The sequence below is a fragment of the Halichoerus grypus genome, chromosome 1 (assembly GCF_964656455.1).
Source record: "Halichoerus grypus chromosome 1, mHalGry1.hap1.1, whole genome shotgun sequence".
Lineage (NCBI taxonomy): Eukaryota > Metazoa > Chordata > Mammalia > Carnivora > Phocidae > Halichoerus > Halichoerus grypus.
In genome coordinates, this window is record NC_135712.1 from 70,419,412 (window position 1) to 70,441,201 (window position 21,790).

The 21,790-nt window shown below is 37.6% G+C and overlaps 1 protein-coding gene and 1 pseudogene across 2 annotated transcripts in view; both read right to left on the reverse strand.

Annotated features, from left to right (window-relative positions):
• UBXN7 (UBX domain protein 7) overlaps nt 1–21,790 on the reverse strand; it is a 60,771-nt gene that overhangs the window by 20,364 nt on the left and 18,617 nt on the right. For both annotated transcript variants that reach the window (XM_036071784.2, XM_036071803.2), the window contains 4 exons: nt 20,991–21,138; nt 17,802–17,869; nt 8,468–8,533; nt 5,400–5,512 (listed from right to left, as the gene is read on the reverse strand). In XM_036071784.2, the coding sequence (XP_035927677.1) occupies nt 5,400–5,512; nt 8,468–8,533; nt 17,802–17,869; nt 20,991–21,138 (395 nt within the window). The remainder of the gene's footprint in view (nt 1–5,399; nt 5,513–8,467; nt 8,534–17,801; nt 17,870–20,990; nt 21,139–21,790) is intronic.
• Nucleotides 7,475–8,097, reverse strand: LOC118522648 (mitochondrial pyruvate carrier 2 pseudogene; annotated as a pseudogene).

Below are 21,790 nucleotides of genomic sequence, written 5' to 3' on the forward strand. Positions count from 1 at the left end.
TTAATTCAGATTCATTTATTCAGTAGGCACTTACTGAGAACCTACAATATTTCAGGTACAGTTACAGATGCTGGCTTATAGCAATTACCAAAACACAAAAATCCCTGCCTTCATGAAGCTTACATTGGGGGGCAAAACCTTATACCAGCAAAAACACCTGAAGATCTGGGACACCTGGGTCACTCAGTTAAGTGTCTGCCTTTGGCTCACGTCATGATCCCAGGGTCCCGGAATCAAGGTCTTCATCGGGCTCCCTGCTCAGTGGGGAGCCTGCTTCTCCCTCTGCCACTCTCTTGCTTTCTCTCTCCCTCTCTCTCTGACAAATAAATAAATAAAATATTTTTTAAAAACCAAAAAAACCACCTGAAGATCTATTAAGAAATTACTGCTAGAAGGAAGGAGCCAAAGAAGATACAAATTTCATGCAAAGGAACAACGTCTGGACAAGAGGTAAGAGTCTTAACACAATCTCACTAAGTATACAAATTATATGAGTCAAGGACTAGAGGTGAGAGTGGACCATGGGACAATAATGAATCTTCCCTCTTGGAATCTATTAGGCTGTTCTGAGTCAATATTCCAAAGCCATTACAGGGAGACCCAAGGGCAAGTGTGGCTACACCAAACAGAGAGGTATGTGATGGGATTTATCATGACAAGCGGTAACAGTAAAGACTAACCTCTCTCTCAGTCCCAGACAGGTCAGGAAAGTACAAAAAGTAAGGATATAGAAGAAAAATAATTTGTTTCAATAACAAATATATAGCCACAAAGCTAAAAGGGAAATATTAAAATATGCACAGTACTTTCTTATGGAAATGTTAATTACTTTCACCCACATTTATAGCAAGTACTTTTGAAATTAATAAAGTACTCTTAGTGATTAGGACTAGGTGCATGTGTAACTGAACAACAATTTTAACAAATAAATATGCATTTCTTATTAAAATAAGGAATATCAAGAAAATTGTTCGGATTCTTTCTGTACAATATACTCCAGATTATGCCATTCATTCAATCATTTAATGAAAATTTAATGAGTGCCAACTATGTGCCAGAAACTCTTCCCGGCACTGTGGAACAGTAAATAAAACAAAGTCCCAGGGCGCCTGAGTGGCTCAGTGGTTAAGCGTCTGCCTTCGGCTCAGGTCATGATCCCAGGATCCTGGGACTGAGCCCCGCATCGGGCTCCCTGCTCAGCGGGAACCCTGCTTCTCCCTCTCCCACTCCCCCTGCTTGTGTTCCTTCTCTCCCTGTGTCTCTTTCTGTCAAATAAATAAATAAAATCTTGAAAAAAAAAAGAATAAATAAAACAAAGTCCCTGTGTTCACGGAACTTAAGGGCTAAATGGAGAAATAAGAAAACCTAAGGGGCGCCTAGGTGGGTGGCTCAGTTGGTTGAGCATCCGACTCTTGATCTCAGCTCAGATCTTGATCTCAGGGTTGTGAGTTCAAGACCTGCAATGGGCTCCACGCTGGATGTGGAGCCTACTTGAAGAAAAAAAAAAAAGAAAAGAAAACCTAAGAAATGTTCCACTGCCCAGGTCAGATCATTCATCCTAAGTGCTTTGCTCACTCAGCTCCAACCACATTGGTTTTCTTGGCTGTACCCGAACTAGGCCTAGGTCTTTCCAGTACCAGTTCCTTTACATTTAACTGTTTTGTCTACTCTTCCCCTGGACCTTTATGATTCACACTCCCTCATTCCATTCAGGTTTCTATCAAATCTCATCCTTTCTTAATCTTCCCTCATCTTCCTATCTAAAATAGTTCTGGGGCACCTGGGTGGCTCAGTCAGTTAAGTGTCTGCCTTCAGCTCAGGTCATGATACCAAAGTCCCAGGCTCGAGTCCCACATCAGGCTCCCTGCTCAGTGGGGCATCTGCTTCTCCTTCTGACCCTCCCCGCCCCCCAGCCTCATGTGTGCTCCCTCAAATAAATAAAATCTTTAAAAATAAAATAAAATAGTTCTGTCCCCTCACAATTATAAACATATGTGAAATTTATGAAATCAACCTTGCTTTCAATTTACCGGTAAGAACACTTGTGCTTAATGGCCCCAAACAAACAAAAAATAACCCTCTCTCTCCTTCCCTTATTCTATTTTACTCTTTCTCCCAGCAGCTACTGTAACCTGAAATTTCTCCTCTCTCTCCCTCTCCTTCCCACTCTCTCTATATATACATATCAAACATGCATATAAAATACATGCATGTTATATATTACTTGTTTCTTATTTGTTTATTGTATGTTTCTCCCTCTAGATTATAAACTCTTTGACATCAAGAACTTTGTGTAGTTTGTTATCCGCTTATAAGTACCAAATACCCATTTTCCCCTTCTCCCTCTTAGTAACAGAGCCTCCAACTTTTTGCTAAGCATCTGGATTTCCTAGTGTCTCTTGCAGCTAGGTTTGGCCATGTTGTCAAGTTCTGGTTAATGGGATATGAGCAGAAGTGATGATAACAACTTTTAGGTCGTGCCTTTTTTTTTTTTCTTAAAGATTTTATTTATTTACTTTTGAGAGACACAGAGAGAGAGTGAGCACGAGCGGGGGAGAGGGGCAGAGGGAGAAGCAGACTCCCTGCTGAGCAGGGAGCCCGATGCCACACTCGATCCCAGAACCCTGGGATCATGACCTGAGCTGAAGGCAGACGTTTAACTGACTGAGCCACAGGAGGCACCCTAAGTTGTGCCTTTAAAGGGAAAAAGTGTGCCCTTCTAAACCCCTTCCCTCCATGCTGGTTGGAAAGCAAACAAGGTGGTAAGCCATCTTGACTCATATGAAGAGAAGCAAGCAAGACCTAGGGAATAGCAGTGCAAGACAGAAAAAACCCCACTCCTAATAACTTCATGTAGCAGAACCACTCTAACAAACAGTCTGGACTTCTATCTTATTTAAGCTACTGTCTGCTTTATTCCTAGTGTCTCTCTCATATGCAGTCAAATCTTTATCCCAACAAATATAATCCCCATTACCTAGCATAAGGCCTTGTAATTCAAGGCTTCAGTAAATAGTTACTGAGTAAACAAGTGAATTAATCAGTCTCTCATGTGGTTAGCATGAACCACAACACTTGAACATACTCTACTTCTAGTTACATTGTCCAGTTTCTAACCTGTCAAACTGTGGCTCAAATCTATATCTAAGATGGTGCCCAAACCTATGGGCCCTGCCTGAGCACCAGAGTGTTCCTCTAATTTTCAATATTCACTTTTCTAATCTTCAATGACTTAATTCTGCATATTACCTCCCTAATTTTTATAAAACTAATATACATCATTAGTCATAATTAAATGCCTACCTTTTGTTAAGTATTTGTCATTTATAGATTTATAAACAATGAAGTTTGAAGTTTAGTATTATCAGTGAATAAATGGATTGCTGTGAATAATACAGGTCATGAAATACAAAGAATATAACTTAACAAAATAAATAAAAAAAGATTCATTTTCCCTCAAAGAACAAGCAGCAGAGTAACTGCTTTTATGAACCCAAAGTGATCAAATTAAATCAAGCTCAGTTACTTCATTAAGCCCTAGAGCAACTCAGAAGCTACTAAAAAATGGAAAACCTGGCAAAACAAACACAGATCCTTTTTGTCTTTCATACTGCTGCTATTCTCTCTCAATGGCTGAATTATCACCAGAACAGCAGAAAGGATAGGCAGCTGCCATATTTAGATCACCAGGCCAAGAAAAAGAAAACATCTTTGAGCTGACTAATGAATATCAAAGACTCTCAACTCTAGTCTCATTTACATGACAAAAGGAAATGCTTGGGGCTTCTGGGTGGCTCAGTGGGTTAAGTGTCTGCCTTAGGCTCAGGTCGTGGTCTGGGGTCCTAGGGTGGAGCCTTGCCCTGCCACGGGGCTCCGCGCTCAGTGAGGAGCCTGCTTCTCCCTCTGCCTGCCCTTCCCCCTGCTTGTGCTCTGTCTCTACCTCAAATAGGTGAATAAAATCTTAAAAATAAAAAAAAAGGAAAAAAGAAAAGAGAAGAGAAGAAAAGCTAAGCTAAGCTAAGCTAAATTTGTTTGGTCAAATCATTATCATTTGGATTTTCTGTTACATGTTGCCAAACACTTTCAGGTTTTACAATTCAGAAAATTAAAACTGAAGAACAGACTTAGTTAAATTTCTAATCCTCAGTATTTCATTTAGGCTACCCTAAGAGTATGTCAAAGTACAAAATCTTTTAAAAAACAATCATAATTCACTTCCAAATATGCAGCTACAAACATCATTTTTCTGAGTATTGTTTGGCCTACTTTATGCAAACAGGTAAGACCTGAAATTTAAGTAATTTATATCTATGGAAATGCTATTCTGACTCAAAAGAGCATTAACAAGCTAGTTAACACACAAAAGCAACTGTTTTAACACTTCAACAGAATATTTAAAATCCTAACCAAACTCATTCATTTAACAGATACTATGCTCCTGTAAAATACTAGAAACTGGGGGCACCTGGGTGGGTCAGTCAGTTAGGCGTCTGCCTTCAGCTCGAGGGGCAGGGAGTGTCCCTGTTCAGCCAGAGTCCGCTTTTGTTCTCCCTCTGCCCCTCCCCCCCAGCTCCTACTTTCTCTCTAATAAATAAAATCTTTAAAAAAAAATCCCAGAAACTGGGTCCCAAGGATTACCAAAATAAAAAGAAACATGTTACCCCTGCCCTCATTACACTTAAAATTTAGCAGACAATCAAGTAAACCTGCTCTGGAAAGCTTTTCTTTGGCTTTAGCCAAATTAAAACCAAAAAACTGAAGAAGAGTATCTTCTGCAACTACATAGATATTCTTTTAAAATACAACAGGATCCCCATAAAAATATGGGCAAAAGATACCTACAATTCACAAATCGCCAATAAACACAGGCACACTCTTCTCAGTAGTAATCAAAGAAACACAAACTAAAAAAATTAAGATTTTTTTTTTTCAAAAACTACCAAATGGCAAAGATTCTTTTTTTTTTTAAAGATTTATTTATTTGACAGAGAGAGACACAGCAAGAGAGGGAACACAAGCAGGGGGGGGGGGTGGGAGGGGGAGAAGCAGGCCTCCCGTGGAGCAGGGAGCCCGATGCGGGGCTCGATCCCAGGACTCTGGGATCACGACCCGAGCCGAAGGCAGACGCCCAACGACTGAGCCACCAGGCGCCCCACAAATGGCAAAGATTCTAAAGTGATACCACACAAGGATAATTAAAGGGTTTTATGAAACAATCTCATATACTGCTGGTAGAAATATAAATCAATGCAACCTTTTAGGTATTTCATACTTGTGTCATATTTATTAAGATGCCAATTCTCTATATTCTGGAAACTTTTTTGTTCTTAGAAAGAAAAAAATGGCATTGAAAATGCAAAAGGATTCATAGCTAAGGCTTACAATTTCCAGCAACTTACTGTTTCAAAGCTGCCTTTATGCATCAAATCAATGGGTGGCCGGAAGAGATCTGCAAGGGTAGTTAGTTTCTTATCTATTGCTCCTCCATTTCTTAATTCCTGTTCTTGCCGAACTGCAACACAGGAGGATAGGAAAGTTTCAGTTAGCCAGAAAATAAAAGCCATGAATCTCAAAATATAAACATGCATCAAATGCAAGAATTACTGAACAATGTGCCTGACCTCATGCAAATGCAAATATCTAATGCTGATTCTGAAAAACATACAAAGCATGGTGGGGAGGGAGTCTTAAGACTTAGTGGTGCTCTCAATCCAAATGTAAGGACAAAAGCTGAAAATTACAGTAGAGTCACCTAATCAAAATATTTCCTTCTCATATTCCAAGCGAACTTGAGCACAGGAGAAAATTTTCATCTCCATTTACCCAGTTCTCAAAGTAAGCCTAATATATCTGTTGTTTCTAGCTACACTGCCAATCTTTAAAGATTCTGGCAGTGAGAGAGAAGGACCACCTGTTGTCACCTTCTCCTGGAAGGGTATAGACTTCCCTGGATGACCTGAATCAGTTTGGGTTCCCCCCTTCAACTCTCTCCAAAGTTACAACACCTACCTGTGCTGCAATGAGCTCATTATATATCAACTACAAAATCAAGCATGGTCCAACAGTTTTTCATATATTCTCTAAACAACTTTCCTTTTTTTAAAGATTCCATTGCTAAATCACTACTAAAGCCTCTAAAAGTATAAGGCCAAGAATCTCATTCTAGCTTATTCCACAGAAAGATATAAATCTATTCCAAACAACTGTAGCCAAAATGTTAAGAGTGGCTGCTTTGGGTGGTGTGGCTTTTTCCTCTTCCATTTTTCAATCCCCTACAATAACCATTTTCATTGTGGTCATTCCTTTAAACTGACAGATACCAGGATTTCTTTTTTTCCACCAATTATTCATTTATTGTTTTAAAGTACAGTTGACATACAATATTCTTTTAGTTTCAGGTGTACAATATAGTGATTCAACAATTATATGCATTACAAAATGCTCACCGTTAAATGTAGTTACCCTTTGTCACCATACAAGTTATTACAGTATTAAGTGACTATATTCCCAATGTTGTAGCTTTCATCACTGTGACTTATTTTATAACTGGAAGTTTATACCTCTTAATCCCCTTCATCTATTTCCCTTATCCTCCCACTCCCCTCTGGCAACGACCAATTTATTCTCTGTATTTAGGAATCTCTTTTTCACTTGTTTGTTCATTTGTTTTGTTTTTTAGATTCCACATATACATGCAATCATATGGTATTTGTCTTTGTCTGATTTATTTCACTTAGCATAATAACCTCAAGGACCATAATGTTGCTGTGAATGGCAAGGTTTCATTCTTTTTTGTGACTGAGTTAATATTCCACTGTGTACATAATACCACATCTTCTCTATCCATTCATCTATTGATGGGCACTTAGGCTGCTTCCGTAACTTGGCTACTGAAAATAATGTTGCAATAAACAAAGGGGTGCATATTTGTTTTCTTAGGATAAATACCCAGAATTATAATTATTGGGTCATATGGTATTGCTAGTTTTAATTTTAGAGGGAACCTCCATATTGTTTTCCATAGTGGTTGCAATCCCCATCAACAGTGCACAAGAGTTCCCTATTCTCTACATCTTTGCCAACACTTCTTATTTCTTGTCTATTTCATATAGCCATTCTGACTGATGTCAGGTGAGATGTCAGGATCTTGAGGGAAACCATCTTTTTCTTTTATTATAGTCAGCATTTAAGTGCTCATTCAAAAGCTAATTAAATTTGTAAATTACCAGATTTCTTACATTTCTCCATCACCCTTTTTTTTTTTTTTTTAATTAAAAGTTTGCTTTCGGGGCGCCTGGGTGGCTCAGTCATTGAGCATCTGCCTCCGGCTCGGGTTGTGATCCCAGGGTCCTGGGATCGAGCCCCGCATTGGTCTCCCTGATCAGCGGGAAGCCTGCTTCTCCCTCTCCCACTCCCCCTGCTTGTGTTCCCTCTCTCACTGTGTCTCTCTCGGTCAAAATAAATAAATAAAATCTTTAAAAAAAAAAGTTCGCTTTATTTTTCTGTTGAATCAAGTATTAGCCCCCAGTTTACAGTTTTTTTATGCCTTCCAAACAGTAGCACAGTTAATATCACCTTATCAACAGCCAAATAATAAATCAAATTAGTCCCAGTGGGTATATCCACATCTAGATTGTTCGGGTGGTCAGGAACTCTTGTTTGCTTTAGCTTTTAGTTCTTGGTTATATCTCCAAATATGAAAGAGCTGAGAAGCTTCTGCTACCCCCACAAAGAAATTAACAGCAAAGAGACTCCAGTTTTTTGGGATAATTACAAGTGAGTATCTAGACCAAATAAACCCTGTGGCCATCAAAACATCAGATTGAGCTGTGTGGAGTTTCTCTGTAGGTCTGGCCAGGTCAGCCAATCCAGCACACACCAACCCCCATTTCATAATTGGAGCCCAGAAAAAAACTGTTTTGGGACCTGCCGGGTGGTTGTACAACGGCCTCAATTTCTCCAGCAGCAGGAGCTCCACTTTATTGAGGACCCAGTGGTAGGTGGCCCCAAAGGCCCCGGGCACCAGCGGCTGTCATCTCTGCGGACGAGTTGGTTGTGGGCGGTCGAGTGGGAGAGTGGCCGCGTGCTCCTCCCACCAGGTAAGCGGGGGCCCAGAAAAGATTGAGGGGGCGGAGGCTCTGTGACCTCCATCACTCTTAATATTCTTCTATCACCAGTTAGGTTAGCATTTGGAACAATTTAGCGTAAGGGGAAGTTAGTAACAATCACAGACTGAATTCATAATTTCCTTTTAAAATACGGTGACTCCTCAAAGTAATTAGGCCTGATATAAATCATCTTTTTCTTTTAAGAAAAACTATATAAAACAAACCAGGATCCTGATCTCTAGGGGACCGGTTGGGTGCTTTTCCATCTTGTGGTTTTCTATGTGGGAGAAAGAGAGGGGAGGAGAAAATGGAGAAGGAAGAAGCAAGAGAGAGATAATAAACTGGTACAAGATACTTACTAGTTTCAGTCTGAAAATCTCGGAAACCATCAAATATTGAACGTGCAGGCCGTCGTCTTTTAGGAGCTTTAGGGGAAAAAAATAGAAATGATAGAAAAATTTAAACCTTCACTTTGAAATGGTTCTAAAAACTTCCCTATCTGTATTTCTTGTTTTAAAACAAGAAACAAGGGAACACTCATAAGATTTATAAAGGTGTCCTTCAAAAAATAAAATATTTAAACCATGAGAGATGATGGACTCTGAAAAACAAACTGAGGGTTCTAGAGGGGAGGGGGGTGGGAGGATGGGTTAGCCTGGTGATGGGTATTAAAGAGGGCACGTTCTGCATGGAGCACTGGGTGTTATACGCAAATAATGAATCATGGAACACTACATCAAAAACTAATGATGTAATGTATGGTGATTAACATAATAAAAAATGAAAAAAAAAATATTTAAAAACCTTCAAGTCATTCATATAAAATTAAGTCAACCATCTTCAGCCCAACCATTCTGTTTTACAAATAAGAAAATTAAGGCCCAGTTAAGAGACTTAACCAAACTTGTGTAAAAGATAAGAACAAAGAAGATTTTGGGTGCCTGGGTGGCTCAGATGGTTAAGCATCTGCCTTCGGCTCAGGTCATGATCCCAGGGTCCTGGGATTGAGTCCCGCATGGGGCTCCCTGCTTGGCAGGGAGCCTGCCTCTCTCTCTCTCTCTCTGTCTCTGTCTCTTATGAATAAATAAATAAAATCTTTAAAAAAAAAAAAAAAAAGAACAAAGAAGATTTTAAGGATGACTCCCCATGGTGATGAAGCTACTACATACATGCCACAAATATCTAATTCAGGTTAGCCTAAGGGATCTGACTATCTTTTGGTGTAACACCTGAGTGAGTACCTACCTTCTAAACCATATTTAAGAAAACTTCTTAGTCAATGGATACACATGTAGAATTATAAACTCCAAAAACATTTTTAATTTTCCAAGAAAAATTTTTCCACAGTTACACAATGGGTTAGTGAGAGAAAAGTACACAGAACCAAGATCTTCTGATACCCAGTATAGTATCTATTACACAATCCTTAAGTATTTTATAAAGTCTAGAAAGCAATAATAAAAATGTTATCTTCCTATATGTATATGTTCAGATCATTTGCCAGATCATTTATATACATTACAATAAACAAGGACATTTAACAATTCCTTCAATATGGGTAACAGTTATTAAATTAGCTTATGACATGCCTGGCCAGCATGTAAACAGAGCAATGCTTCATGTTAATAAATGATGAATAGCAGTAAGATTAGGAAGTATGAAGTCCCCACCCCATGTCAAAGCATCTTTCCCAAAAGTCTGTGTATGCCATTATATAAGATAATTCTTTCTATCCAAGAACAATTAAGTAAAAAGCAAAACAAAATGCAGAACCATATATTTAAAAAATCTCATTTTTGTTTGAAGTATTATCTGTATATAATTTATGCACATTTGTGTATATTAAAGAATCACAATATTATCTCAAGGAAAAGAGATTTGATTTAAAAAAGGAAAAAGAAACTTCCATGTTTTAGTTCTATATTGAATTTTATTTATATTTATTTAAACTGAAAATTTTTAAATTTAAATATTTCATTATTTTCTCCTCCCTTCCTCTTTCCCTCCTTTCCTTTATAAAGCAGCATCAAGGAATGTTATTCTTTCCAATCTTGTAACTATTTTTAATCAAGAGTTCCTATTTCAAATGTATAGGTTTCTAGTAGGAACAATATGGCCTCTCAAATAATGCCTTCTTAAAACTCTTTAGCGGATACTTTTAACCATAACAATTAAGAAAGTAAGGATATCTGATGATAAGGCACAGAATGGCTGCCTAAACAGAGTATATGATTATTGGGGAGGTAGTACACAAAAGGTAACTTTCTTCTACTTTGAAATTGCCAAAGGCAGGCCATTCAATATTCTACATTATTTCACACACACCACCCACTTTCTTCCCACTTTAGCCCTTCTAGATCAGGCATCTGATCTCCTGGGAGTCTCCTACTTCCTCTTTTGCTAGCTTTGGACTCAACCCCTTTTACTTCTTGGGCTCATAACCTGCTCCCATTTGTTTCCTCCTTATTTATGCTAAGTCTAACCAAGAACCTCTCCTCAGGCCACACACAATACCTCTAGTCCTAGGACCATTATTATAGGCATACCTCAGAGATAATGTAGGTCTGGTTCCAGACTACCACAATAAAGCAAATATCACATTAAGACGAGTCAAATGAATTTCTGAGTTTCCCAGTGCATATAAAAGTTATGTTTACACAAAGTTTACCACTGAATAATACAGATTTGAACTGCACGGGTCTACTTATATGTGGGAATTTTTCAATAAATACAGTACAATACTGCAAATGTGTTTTCTCTTCCTTATGATTTTTTTTAATAACATTTTTTTCCAACTTACTTTATTGTTAAGAATACAGTATATAATACATATAATATACAAAATATGCGTTCATCGACTGTTTACGTTATGGTAAGGCTTCCAGTCAATTGCAGATTACTAGTTAAGTTTTGGAGCAGGTGGGGGAGAATGGGGGGGGTCAAAAATTATATGCAGATTTCAACGGCTTGGGGGTCAGCTCCCCTAACCCCTGAGTTGTTCAAGGGACAACTGTATACTGTAGTCCATTATGTGTGCAATAGTACTATGTCTAAAAAAATGTACACATTTGGGGCACCTGGGTGGCTCAGTCGTTAAGTGTCTGCCTTCAGCTCAGGTCATGATCCCAGAGTCCTGGGATCGAGCCCCGCATCGGGCTCCCTCCTCGGCGGGAAGCCTGCTTCTCCCTCTCCCATTCCCTCTTTGTGTTCCCTCTCTCGCTGTATCTCTCTCTGTCAAATAAATAAATAAAATCTTAAAAAAAAAGTACACATTAATTAAAAATATTTTATTGCTAAAAAATGCTAACCATCATTGGAGTTTTCAGCAAGTTGTAATCTTTTTGCTGGTGGAGGGCCTTGCCTCTATGTTGATGGCTGCTGACTGATCGTGGTGGTAGTTGCTGAAGTTGGAGTGGCTGTGGCAACTTCTTAAGATAATGAAGTTTGCTGCATTAATTGACTCTTCTTTTCACAAATGATTTCTCTGTAGCATACAATGTTGTTTGATAGCATTTTACCCACAGTAGAACTTCTTTCAAAACTGGAGTCAACCAAGCGGCACCTGGGCTGGCTCAGTTGGTGGAGCATGTGACTCTTAATCTTGGGGTTGTGAGTTAGAGCCCCACAGTGGGTGCAGAGATTATTTTTAAAATAAATAAATATTAAAAAAAAAAAAAATTGGAGTCAATCCTCTCAAACCTTGCTGCTGCTTTATCAACTAAGTTTATGTAATATTGTAAATCCTTTGTTGTCATTTCAAAAATCTTCACAGCATTTTTACCAAGAGTAGATTCCATCTCAAGAAACCATTTTCTTTGCTCATCCATAAGAAGCGACTCCGCATCCATTTAAATTTTATCAAGAGACTGCAGTAATTCAGTTACATCTTCAGGCTCTACTTATAATTCTAGTTCTCTTGCTATTTCTACCCACATCTGCACTCACTTCCTCCACTGAAGTCTTGAACCCTCAAAGTCATCCATGAGGGTTAGAATCAACTTCTTCCAAACTCCTGTTAATGATGTTATTTTGAGGGGCACCTGGGTGGCTCAGTCAGTTAAGCAGCTGCCTTTGGCTCAGGTCATGATCCCAGCGTCCTGGGATCGAGCCCCGCATCGGGCTCCTTGCTCAGCGGGGAGCCTGCTTCTCCCTCTCCCTCTGCCTGCCTGCTGTTCCCCCTGCTTGTGCTCTCTCTCTCTGTCAAATAAATAAATAAAAAGTCTTAAAAAAAAAAAAAGATGTTATTTTGACCCCTTCCCATGAACTGTGAATGTTCTTAATGGCATCTAGAATGGTGAATCCTTTCTAGGAGGTTTTCAATTTACACTGCCCAGATCCATCAAAAGAATCACTATCTATGGTAACTATTGCTTAACAAGATGTATTTCTTTAATAATAAGACTTGAAAATAAAAATTTCTCTTTAATCCATGGGCTACAGAATGGATGTTGTGCTAGCAGACATGAAAACAACATTAATCTTGTTGGACAATAACATTAGAGCTCTTAGATAACCAGGTATGTTGTCACTGAACAGTCCTATTTTAAAAAGAATCTTTTTTTCTAAGCAGTAGGCTTCAACAGTTGGCTTAAAATATTCAGTAAACCATGTTGTAAACAGATGTGCTGCCATCCAGGTTTTGTTGTTCCATTTACAGGACTCAGGCAGGGCAGATTTAGCATAATGCTTAAGGGCTCTAGGATTTTCAGAATGGTAAATGATCATCAGCTTCAACTTCAAGTCACCAGCTGCATTAGCCCCTCACAAGAGAGCCAGCCTGTCCTTTGATGATTTGAAGCATTGACTTCTCCTCTCTAGCTTTGGAAGTCCAAGACAGCATCTTCTTCCAATAGAAGGTTGTTTTGTCTACATTGAAAAATCTGAGCTAGATCTTCTGGATAACTTGCTGCAGTTTCTATATCAGCACTTGCTATTTCACTTTGCACTTTTATGTCATAGAGACAGCTTCTTTCCTTAAACTTCATGAACGAACCAACCTCTGCTGGCTTCAAATTTTTCTATAGCTTCCTCATCTCTCTCAGCCTTCAAAGAATTGAAGAGAGTTAGAGTCTTGCTCTGGATTAGATTTTGGCTTAAGGGAATGTTGTGGTTGGTTTGATCCTCGATCCCGACACTAAAACTTTCTTCTTATCAGCAAGCAACAGGTTGTTTCACTTTCTCATCATTCATGTGTTCAATGGAGTAGCACTTCTCATTTCTTTCAAAAATTTTTCCTTTGCATTCATAACTTGGCTAACTGGCACAGGAGGCTTAGCTTTTGGCCTATCTCAGCTTTCAATATGCCTTCCTCACTAAGCTTAATCATTTCTAGTTTTTTATTTAAGGTGAGAGACGTGCAACTCTTCCTTTCACTTGGACACTTAAAGGACATTGCAGGGTTACTGACTGGCCTAATTTCAATATTGCTGTGTTTCAGGGAATAGAGGCCCAAGAAGGAGGTGAGACAGGGAATGGCTGGCTGGTAAACCAGTCGTATCAATTAAGTCCACCATCTTATACGGGTGTGGTTTGTGATGCCCAGAAACAATTATAATAGTACAATCAAAGATCATGGATTATAGATCACCGTAAAAAATATAGTAATAATGAAAACATTTGAAATATTGCAAGAGGGGCGCCTGGGTGGCTCAGTTGGTTAAGTGACTGCCTTCGGCTCAGGTCATGATCCTGGAGTCCCTGGATCGAGTCCCGCATCGGGCTCCCTGCTCGGCAGGGAGCCTGCTTCTCCCTCTGACCCTCCCCCCTCTCACGTGCTCTCTCTCTCTCATTCTCTCTGTCTCAAATAAATAAATAAAATCTTTAAAAAAAAAAAAAGAAATATTGCAAGAATTACCAATATGTAACAAAGAGACATGAAGTGAGCAAATGCTGCTGGTAAAATGGTGCTGAAAGACTTGTTCAACACAGGGTAGCCACAGCCATTCATTTGTAAAAAGCACAATAATTGTGAAGCACAATAAAACAAGGAATGCCTGTACTCCAACCTGCCTCTTCAATATGTGTTTCCTGACTCTTCAAGCAATCTGCTATACAGCAAACATCAGTCCTTTGTATTCTCACTCTATTGCCATGTAACAGAAATGCTGGTCACTGAGGTCTAAGAGGCTAAGCTACAAAACGCTAATAAAAGACTCAAAATGAGATTCATAGAATAGGGGAGTGGGACAGGTGGAGAATAAAAATTTAGTTAGAAGAGTGGCACTGATCACATTTTCACAACTCCTTGTTAATAACTGGCTTAAGAGAAGACATCTGGATTTTCAGATCTGCTTCTGCAATCCGTTGTTATTCCCATAGCTCAAGTAAATGAAGGAAATTAAAAGTCAACCTAACACAGATACATAGTTGTAAAGGGGAGCAGTATTTTAATAGTGTTTTGAGATCACTGTGAATATTCTCCTTTGATACTGTACCAAAACTCAACCAGTAGTAGTTTCTTAAAGGTTAACTGGAGCATGGAATCTAAAATCTTATCAATGAACTTTTCATTATCTGTTCCATTAAAATCCATTGGTCTATGTGGTAGGCAGTCTGCAGGATGGCCTCCAATTATCCCAATTTCTCAATATTCATAACCTGTGTGTGAATATCCTGAATATGGGCAGGATCAAATGGAATGTGGCAGAGGTGAGGTGATGGGTTGTCACTTCTAATAAAGATGGTGGCTTCTAAAATGGCTGCCTTCTCTTGCTCTCTCATTTGCTCTTTGGTAAGGAAATAATGTCTTTAGTCAACCAACAGCCACATGAGTAAGCTTAGGAGATCCTCCTCTACTCAAGCTTTGAGATGATTATAGCTCTGGCTGATATCTTGATTATACCCTTGTGAGAGACCCTAACCAAAGATACCCAGCCAAGCCATACCTGGATTCCTGAACCACAGGAACTGTGAGATAACAAATGTTTGTTGTTTCAGGAAGCTAAATTTTGGAACAATCTGTTACACAGCAATAGATAACTAATCTATCCATCTATACAATTTATCTTATTGTCTGTCCTTTTACCTATGCACAATTTTGTAATATGGTGCACTGGTCAGGGGCGCCTGGGTGGCTCAGTTGGTTAAGCGACTGCCTTCAGCTCAGGTCATGATCCTGGAGTCCCAGGATCGAGTCCCGCGTCAGGCTCCCTGCTCAGCAGGGAGTCTGCTTCTCCCTCTGACCCTCCCCCCTCTCATGGTCTCTCTATCTCATTCTCTCTCTCAAATAAATGAATAAAATCTTTAAAAAATGTATATATATGGTGCACTGGTCATCTGAAAATATAGTTCAGGGGCACCTGGGTGGATCTGTTGTTGTTAAGCATCTAATCCTGATTTCGGCTCAGGTCACAATCTCAGGGTTGTGAGATCAGCCCTGCGTCGGGCTCTGCTCTGGGCATGGAGCCTGCTTAAAGATTCTCTCTCTGTCCCACCCCTGACCCCCACAGAAAGAAAGAAAGAAAGAAAGAAAGAAAAGAAAGGAAAGAAAGGAAAGAAAGGAAAGAAAGAAAGAAAGAAAGAAAGAAAGAAAGAAGGAAAGACAGAAAGAAAGAAAAAGAAAATATTTCTTCACTGAGTTATGCAAACATTCCAAACACCGACCATTTCATTATACAGTAATAATAAAAAATCAACATCTGTTAATGACACCACTAATCTCATCAGAAAGCCTTTAAGTAATGGGAAGCTATCAAGCTCCTAATCGTGGATATAAACTTTCTAAAATTCTAATTTTTGCCTGAAAGCTCTTTTTTTTAAAAAAAATAACTGGTAACAAACAATGTCAGTTGTTTGTCTTAAAGCAGTAACAGACCTTTGTTCAGATCCAAGAAAATGTCTGCCAAATGCCTAAGTCTACATAACCATAGTTTGTCAGGAATCTTTCAAGTAAAAATAATGTTCCATAAAAAAAAAACAGCTAGTTTAGTTCACAACTCAAACAACCATAAAAGTGCTTTTCCTTAAAGTAACCACACTACTTCAGTATGCAGAAGTGCTTTATGTACACATCCTATTTCATAAAACAGAATAGTTTTAAAATGTGTACTTACGAGTCAAGATTTAATGAAGTTAATTTTTTATTGCTTCATCAAGAACATTATTAGTAAAATAGGTTTATTTAAAAAAAAAATTGTGAGTGTATGGCAGTGAAGAATTTACAGTTTAGTGCCACTGCCCCGACTCAATTAAGATGCAGCAGTCTGATCCATCGTTGCCTCTGAACCATCAGTCCAAATATCAACAATGTAAAAAAAGGCAGATAACTTCTTATGAAAATTATTATGAAAATAGTTTTCATCTTACAGACCCCCAGACCACACTTTGAGAATCACACTTTAAATCAATACTGTCCTAAGAAGAAAATAGTTCTCCAAAGACCTTTATCAAGTTATAATAAGATCTAATAATGAGTGTTAGGACTGACTTCCTAACTCTACAGTCATTCCCATTCCCCTCTTCAATGTCTATTAAACCAGAGGTAAGAGGAGGAAAGAGGTTTCAAACGGGAACTCTTTTGCCTCTTTACAACAGTAAAAGAGCACAGAATTTATTTCCTGTAGTCTACCCCACTCAGAAGTCCTGCCTTATTCCTTGCAATAAAGAAAAGATAAAGCTTCCAAGGGCATCACCCCTCAATCTTAAAATCCATTCATAACATTTATATGAAAAAAAATTATGAACAATGTTTTATTACTTCTGGTATATTAACAGCACAATGACTGGCTGAATCAAAGTCCAGAAAGCCCATATTATACTTCAATATTCAGTTCTTAGTTTTCTTCCTCCCATCTTTATTTCTAATCTAAACAGTATATTCTGTTATTTCTCACTACAGTAAACTCTAAAGCTGCCAAGTCAAAGACTGATCTTAAAAAAAACTCCCAATTACAGTGCTTTTTCAAATTAAAACATATCATTTATATAATTTTCTTCATCCTTTTCTTATAATTTATTTCCTCACCTTTATTCAAGTTTACCTACAGAACTTTTTATTTCTCTGCATTACTGGTATCAATATGTACAAATACATTTCTATGACTTTGCCTACCCAGGTTATAACTTTATTTTCTATTTTTTTAATATACCTATTAATACCTAAAATATTTAGCTTGCAAAAGGTAAATAAGTGCTTATTAAACTAAAAGTTTTCTTTAAATCTAATTAAATGTTCCATTTTCTACTGTCTCTCTATGCACCCAGACTGACACCACAATTTTTTGCATGGATTAGGTATTACTTTCTCCTTTGTTCAAAATAGGAATAGCGCTTCTGGAAATTTAGAAAGAGTAAAGACAAGGCATATCAAGACAGTAAGGATATGGTAGTCAAGTAAGTGCCCCCCAAAACAAAAGTAATCGGATCTTTTATCTAATGATAGATTTGCTTCCATTACAAGGCAGTATTTCTTTTTGCTAATTTTCCTTCTTTTGGCCTTCTACAACAAATATTTTAATCTGGTTCTCTCCTTGTAAAGAAGCAACTGTGCAATTTTCCTGAAGGGAGTACAGAATTATGAGATTAAGAACTGACTCTACACTTAAAAGTAATAATCTCTGAGCAAGCCTTCACATCTTTTGATAACTTCATTAAAAGTAATAATCTCTGAGCAAGCCTTCACATCTTTTGATAACTTCATTAAAACCCTAAGGTAACAACAGAGTCCAATAAAACTAAGGAAAAAAGAGAACTTACCACCAAACAAAGGTTCTGGTTCCACCAATATTTCCTGTTTCTGAGGAATTGGGGCACGAACTTCTTCTCTGTTAAAAGAAGTAGGAAAATATCAAAAGGAAAACTGTTTTTTGCTACATGTTCTCTCCATAACTATTGTGAATGCATCCAAATTAACAAGTTATATGAACACCAAACTTAGTGACTTTTAGGAACCATGGTGTTAAATAATTGTTAGGTTTCCATACAGAGGTCACCTGGAATAAAAGTACCTGGCATAGATGGCTCAAATGATTTATAAAGAAAGAGAACAAACAGAAAAGAAAAAATATTTCCCCTTTGCTCTCAAGTTCCCTACCCTAGATTCTTTACAGGAAAAAGGGGGGGGGGGCGGCTTACAAAAAAACAAAAACAAAAAATCAGACAAAAAATGGAAAATATAGGCACAATAAAAGCAGTATTACATTACTACTATATCAAACAATAGATCATTAAATCACATGTATTAAAATAAGTTTAGGGGTGCCTGGGTGGCTCAGTCATTAAGCGTCTGCCTTCGGCTCAAGTCATGATCCCAGGGTCCTGGGATCGGAGCCCCGCATCAGGCTCCCTGCTCGGCGGGAAGCCTGTTCTCCCTCTTCCACTCCCCCTGCTTGTGTTCTCTCTCTCGCTGTGTCTCTATCAAATAAATAAATAAAATCTTAAAAAAATAAAAAATAAAAAAAATAAAATAAGTTTAAATAAACAAGCAGTAAATTTTATGCTAGTTATGAAGACAGTTAACATAGGTATTACCTTGGATTATTTATTAAATAAACTCCAATATATCCAGAGCAGAAGAAGTAATTACTCATCTTTTAAAAGCCTATAAACTCTTCAAAGTTTACCTCCAGAGGATTTATTAATAACCCATCTCCTCCAGTAGAAAATACTCATTTAGAAATACTGTAAAAATGGCTATGTTCTTTTAAGTATCAGTTTATTTTATAGTTTTAACTAAAATATTAATCTCTGCTGATTAATGTTCGTAGCAAGGAAGAGTATGCTCCAAATTTATTGTGTCCTACTCACATGTTAATTTAAGTAAGGCGTAATGTTTTCCATTCAGGTGTTTCTAATAGTAATAACTGAGCTTAAGGCCTTCTTTTTTATATCTAATAGGTAGAACTCCAAAACATACTTTACAAAATAAAGTATGAATACTCATTTGTCAACAAAAACATCCTATAATCAAAGAACAACTAGTTTGACAGAGAAATCTACAATAAGCCAAAAGATGAAGGATAAAAGGTAATTCAAAATTAAGTACATCAGTCACTGCTCACACACAAAATTCAATAATCTGAAGGAATAGACAATGCATCTATAAGAGGAAACTCTATTAATCCTCTTTCATCAAAGAGAAATAGTCCATTTTCTTAAGAAAATTAAGAATTTAGAAGACATCTTTTACCTAAATAAGTCTTTCCATGATTTCCATGATTTTCCTCATTATATATATATATAATTATCTAAATCTAAAACAATTTAATTACTCAGAAAACAAACCTTAATCTGATGAAATACATCAATTAGGGGTTTAGATTAAGTAGTAGTCCCTATACAGAAAAAGTTGATTACTACATGTTTGAGGGTATCTGTTCCAAGATTGCTAGCTACCCAACAAAATGAAAGAATGGATCAGAAAAAAGTGAACTGTAAAGAGTGAAAATTATAGTTTAGGACAATCAATTAGCAATACAAATAACCTAAGTCAAATTATAATGTAATTCAATAGGATAAGATATTCATCTATCAAAATTATTCTTTTTTAAAAGTAGGTTCCACATCCAATGTGGGGCTTGAACTCACGACCCTGAGATCAAGAGTTGATGCTCTACTGACTGAGCCAGCCAGGCACCCCATATCAAAACTATTTTTAAACACAATTAAAAAAACATGTTTTATACAGTGAGAACAGTTATGTTCCCCCAAATCAGCCATGAATACCTGTTATTCAAGTTTCTGTAAACTAAATCATGTTTTCATATTGATTTCCATGAAAAATTTGAGCTATGTTGGGGGAAATGGGATACCAACATCTTAAATACGTAGCCAATACTGATAAGAAAAAACTTTATGAAGTATTAATAATGATCTCTAAAGTTCACTCTTCATGTGGAAACAATTAGTACTCTAGAACCTGGAACTAGATCAACGAAGTAACTATATGTCTTAAATGTTATTTGGCTTTTTAAATCTATCTCTAATTTAAAAATAGTATCTATGTCTTTATCTATTCCCTTAAACAGGGAATTCCTCTTGTTTAGTATCTCATGTTGTAAACACTGAGTGTTACAAAGGGCTGTAAGCATTAAAGTCTTATTTAAGGATGTGCTTAATTGTTTCAAAAATCAATGGTTTTCCTTTGAGTAGCATTCATCTCTAATATTTTCCAAAGATGTGGAATTTTGCCCATAAGGTATTCATTTCAAATTCTCATTGGTATCAAATGTAAAGGGCAAAACACCCAAATTTGTTCACCATTTATTATCATTCTCTACAGAATACAGTTCCATATGCTAAAGGTGCTTCCAATGATTAACCACATGTAATTATCATTGAGGTATAAAGGACTAGAATTATTTTTCAAAAGATTTTCCTGGCAACTCAAAACTCTCCTGGGACAATGTAAGAAAATTTAGAATTGGGAAATCGGAGCTTCATTGGGCTTTATTGCCGTATCTGCTATGTAATTACTGTGTAGCCTGGGAAAATGGCTAGCCTTTGCTTCCTCATCTGTAAAATGTAGATAATAATGTCATCCCGTAGGGTTCTTTTGAAGATTAAATAATAGACATGACAGTGCTCTAGAGAATTTAAGGCACATAAGTATAAAAATGTACACGAGACACTTTTTGAAATGCTTTCAGCTTTTAAGTTTTTCAAAACCAGAGAATTAACCTAACTGATAAAAATGCAACTGCTGTAGGGCGCCTGGGTGGCTCAGGTGGTTAAGCGTCTGCCTTCAGCTCAGGTCATGATCCCAGGGTCCTGGGATCGAGCCCTGCATCAGGCGGGAGCCCGCTTCTCCCTCTCCCTCTACTGTTCCCCCTGCTTGTGCTCTCTCGCTCTGTCAAATAAATAAATAAAATCTTAAAAAAAAAAAAAAAAAATGCAACTGCTCAATTTAGGCGGGGTTGCTCCTAACAATAAATAATAAATTCATACTCTGTGTGCGGTCTGACTGTGGAGACACTTGCTGAACTGGTACTGGGCTCTTCAGCAATTCCTCCACCATCCAAAAACATAGTGACTGCCATCTCCAGATTATTGTTGCAGGCTTCGAGCATATGTTTCCCTACACTTTCGCTTGCACCTGAAAAAGCAAAAAGACAGGGAAAAAGTTAAAAAAAAGACACCTTCTTACTAAAGGTTCATATTAAAATACAGAAATTCCCAAGCAAATTAATAATACCTTTTCCCTTTTAGGATGAATGACTTATTTACATTTACAATGTTAGCTGATTAGTAAATTACACAAAGCTAGAAAAGAAACTACCAGCATTAAAATAGTGGTCTTCCTTCATAATAACACCAAACTAAATAAAGCATGCCTTTAAATGGACCAACTAGGGGCGCCTGGGTGGCTCAGTCGTTAAGCGTCTGCCTTCGGCTCAGGTCATGATCCCAGGGTCCTGGGATCGAGCCCCGCATCAGGCTCCCTATTTGGCGGGAAGCCTGCTTCTCCCTCTCCCACTCCCCCTGCTTGCGTTCCCTCTCTTGCTGTATCTCTCTGTCAAATAAATAAATAAAATTAAAAAAAAAAAATAATAAAATAAAAATAAATGGACCAACTATGTATTTGTTAGAAACTGAAAAAATGATAAAGAAAAATGAAAGACTACATTCTAGAAAGTTAGAAAATATTTTGTTAAAAAGAATGCATTTCAGTTAGCATTTGTTTCCATTAAAAAGAAAGCATTTTTTTAATAACAAAGGGAGAGCAGTGAGATGGGACATTTTGTCAA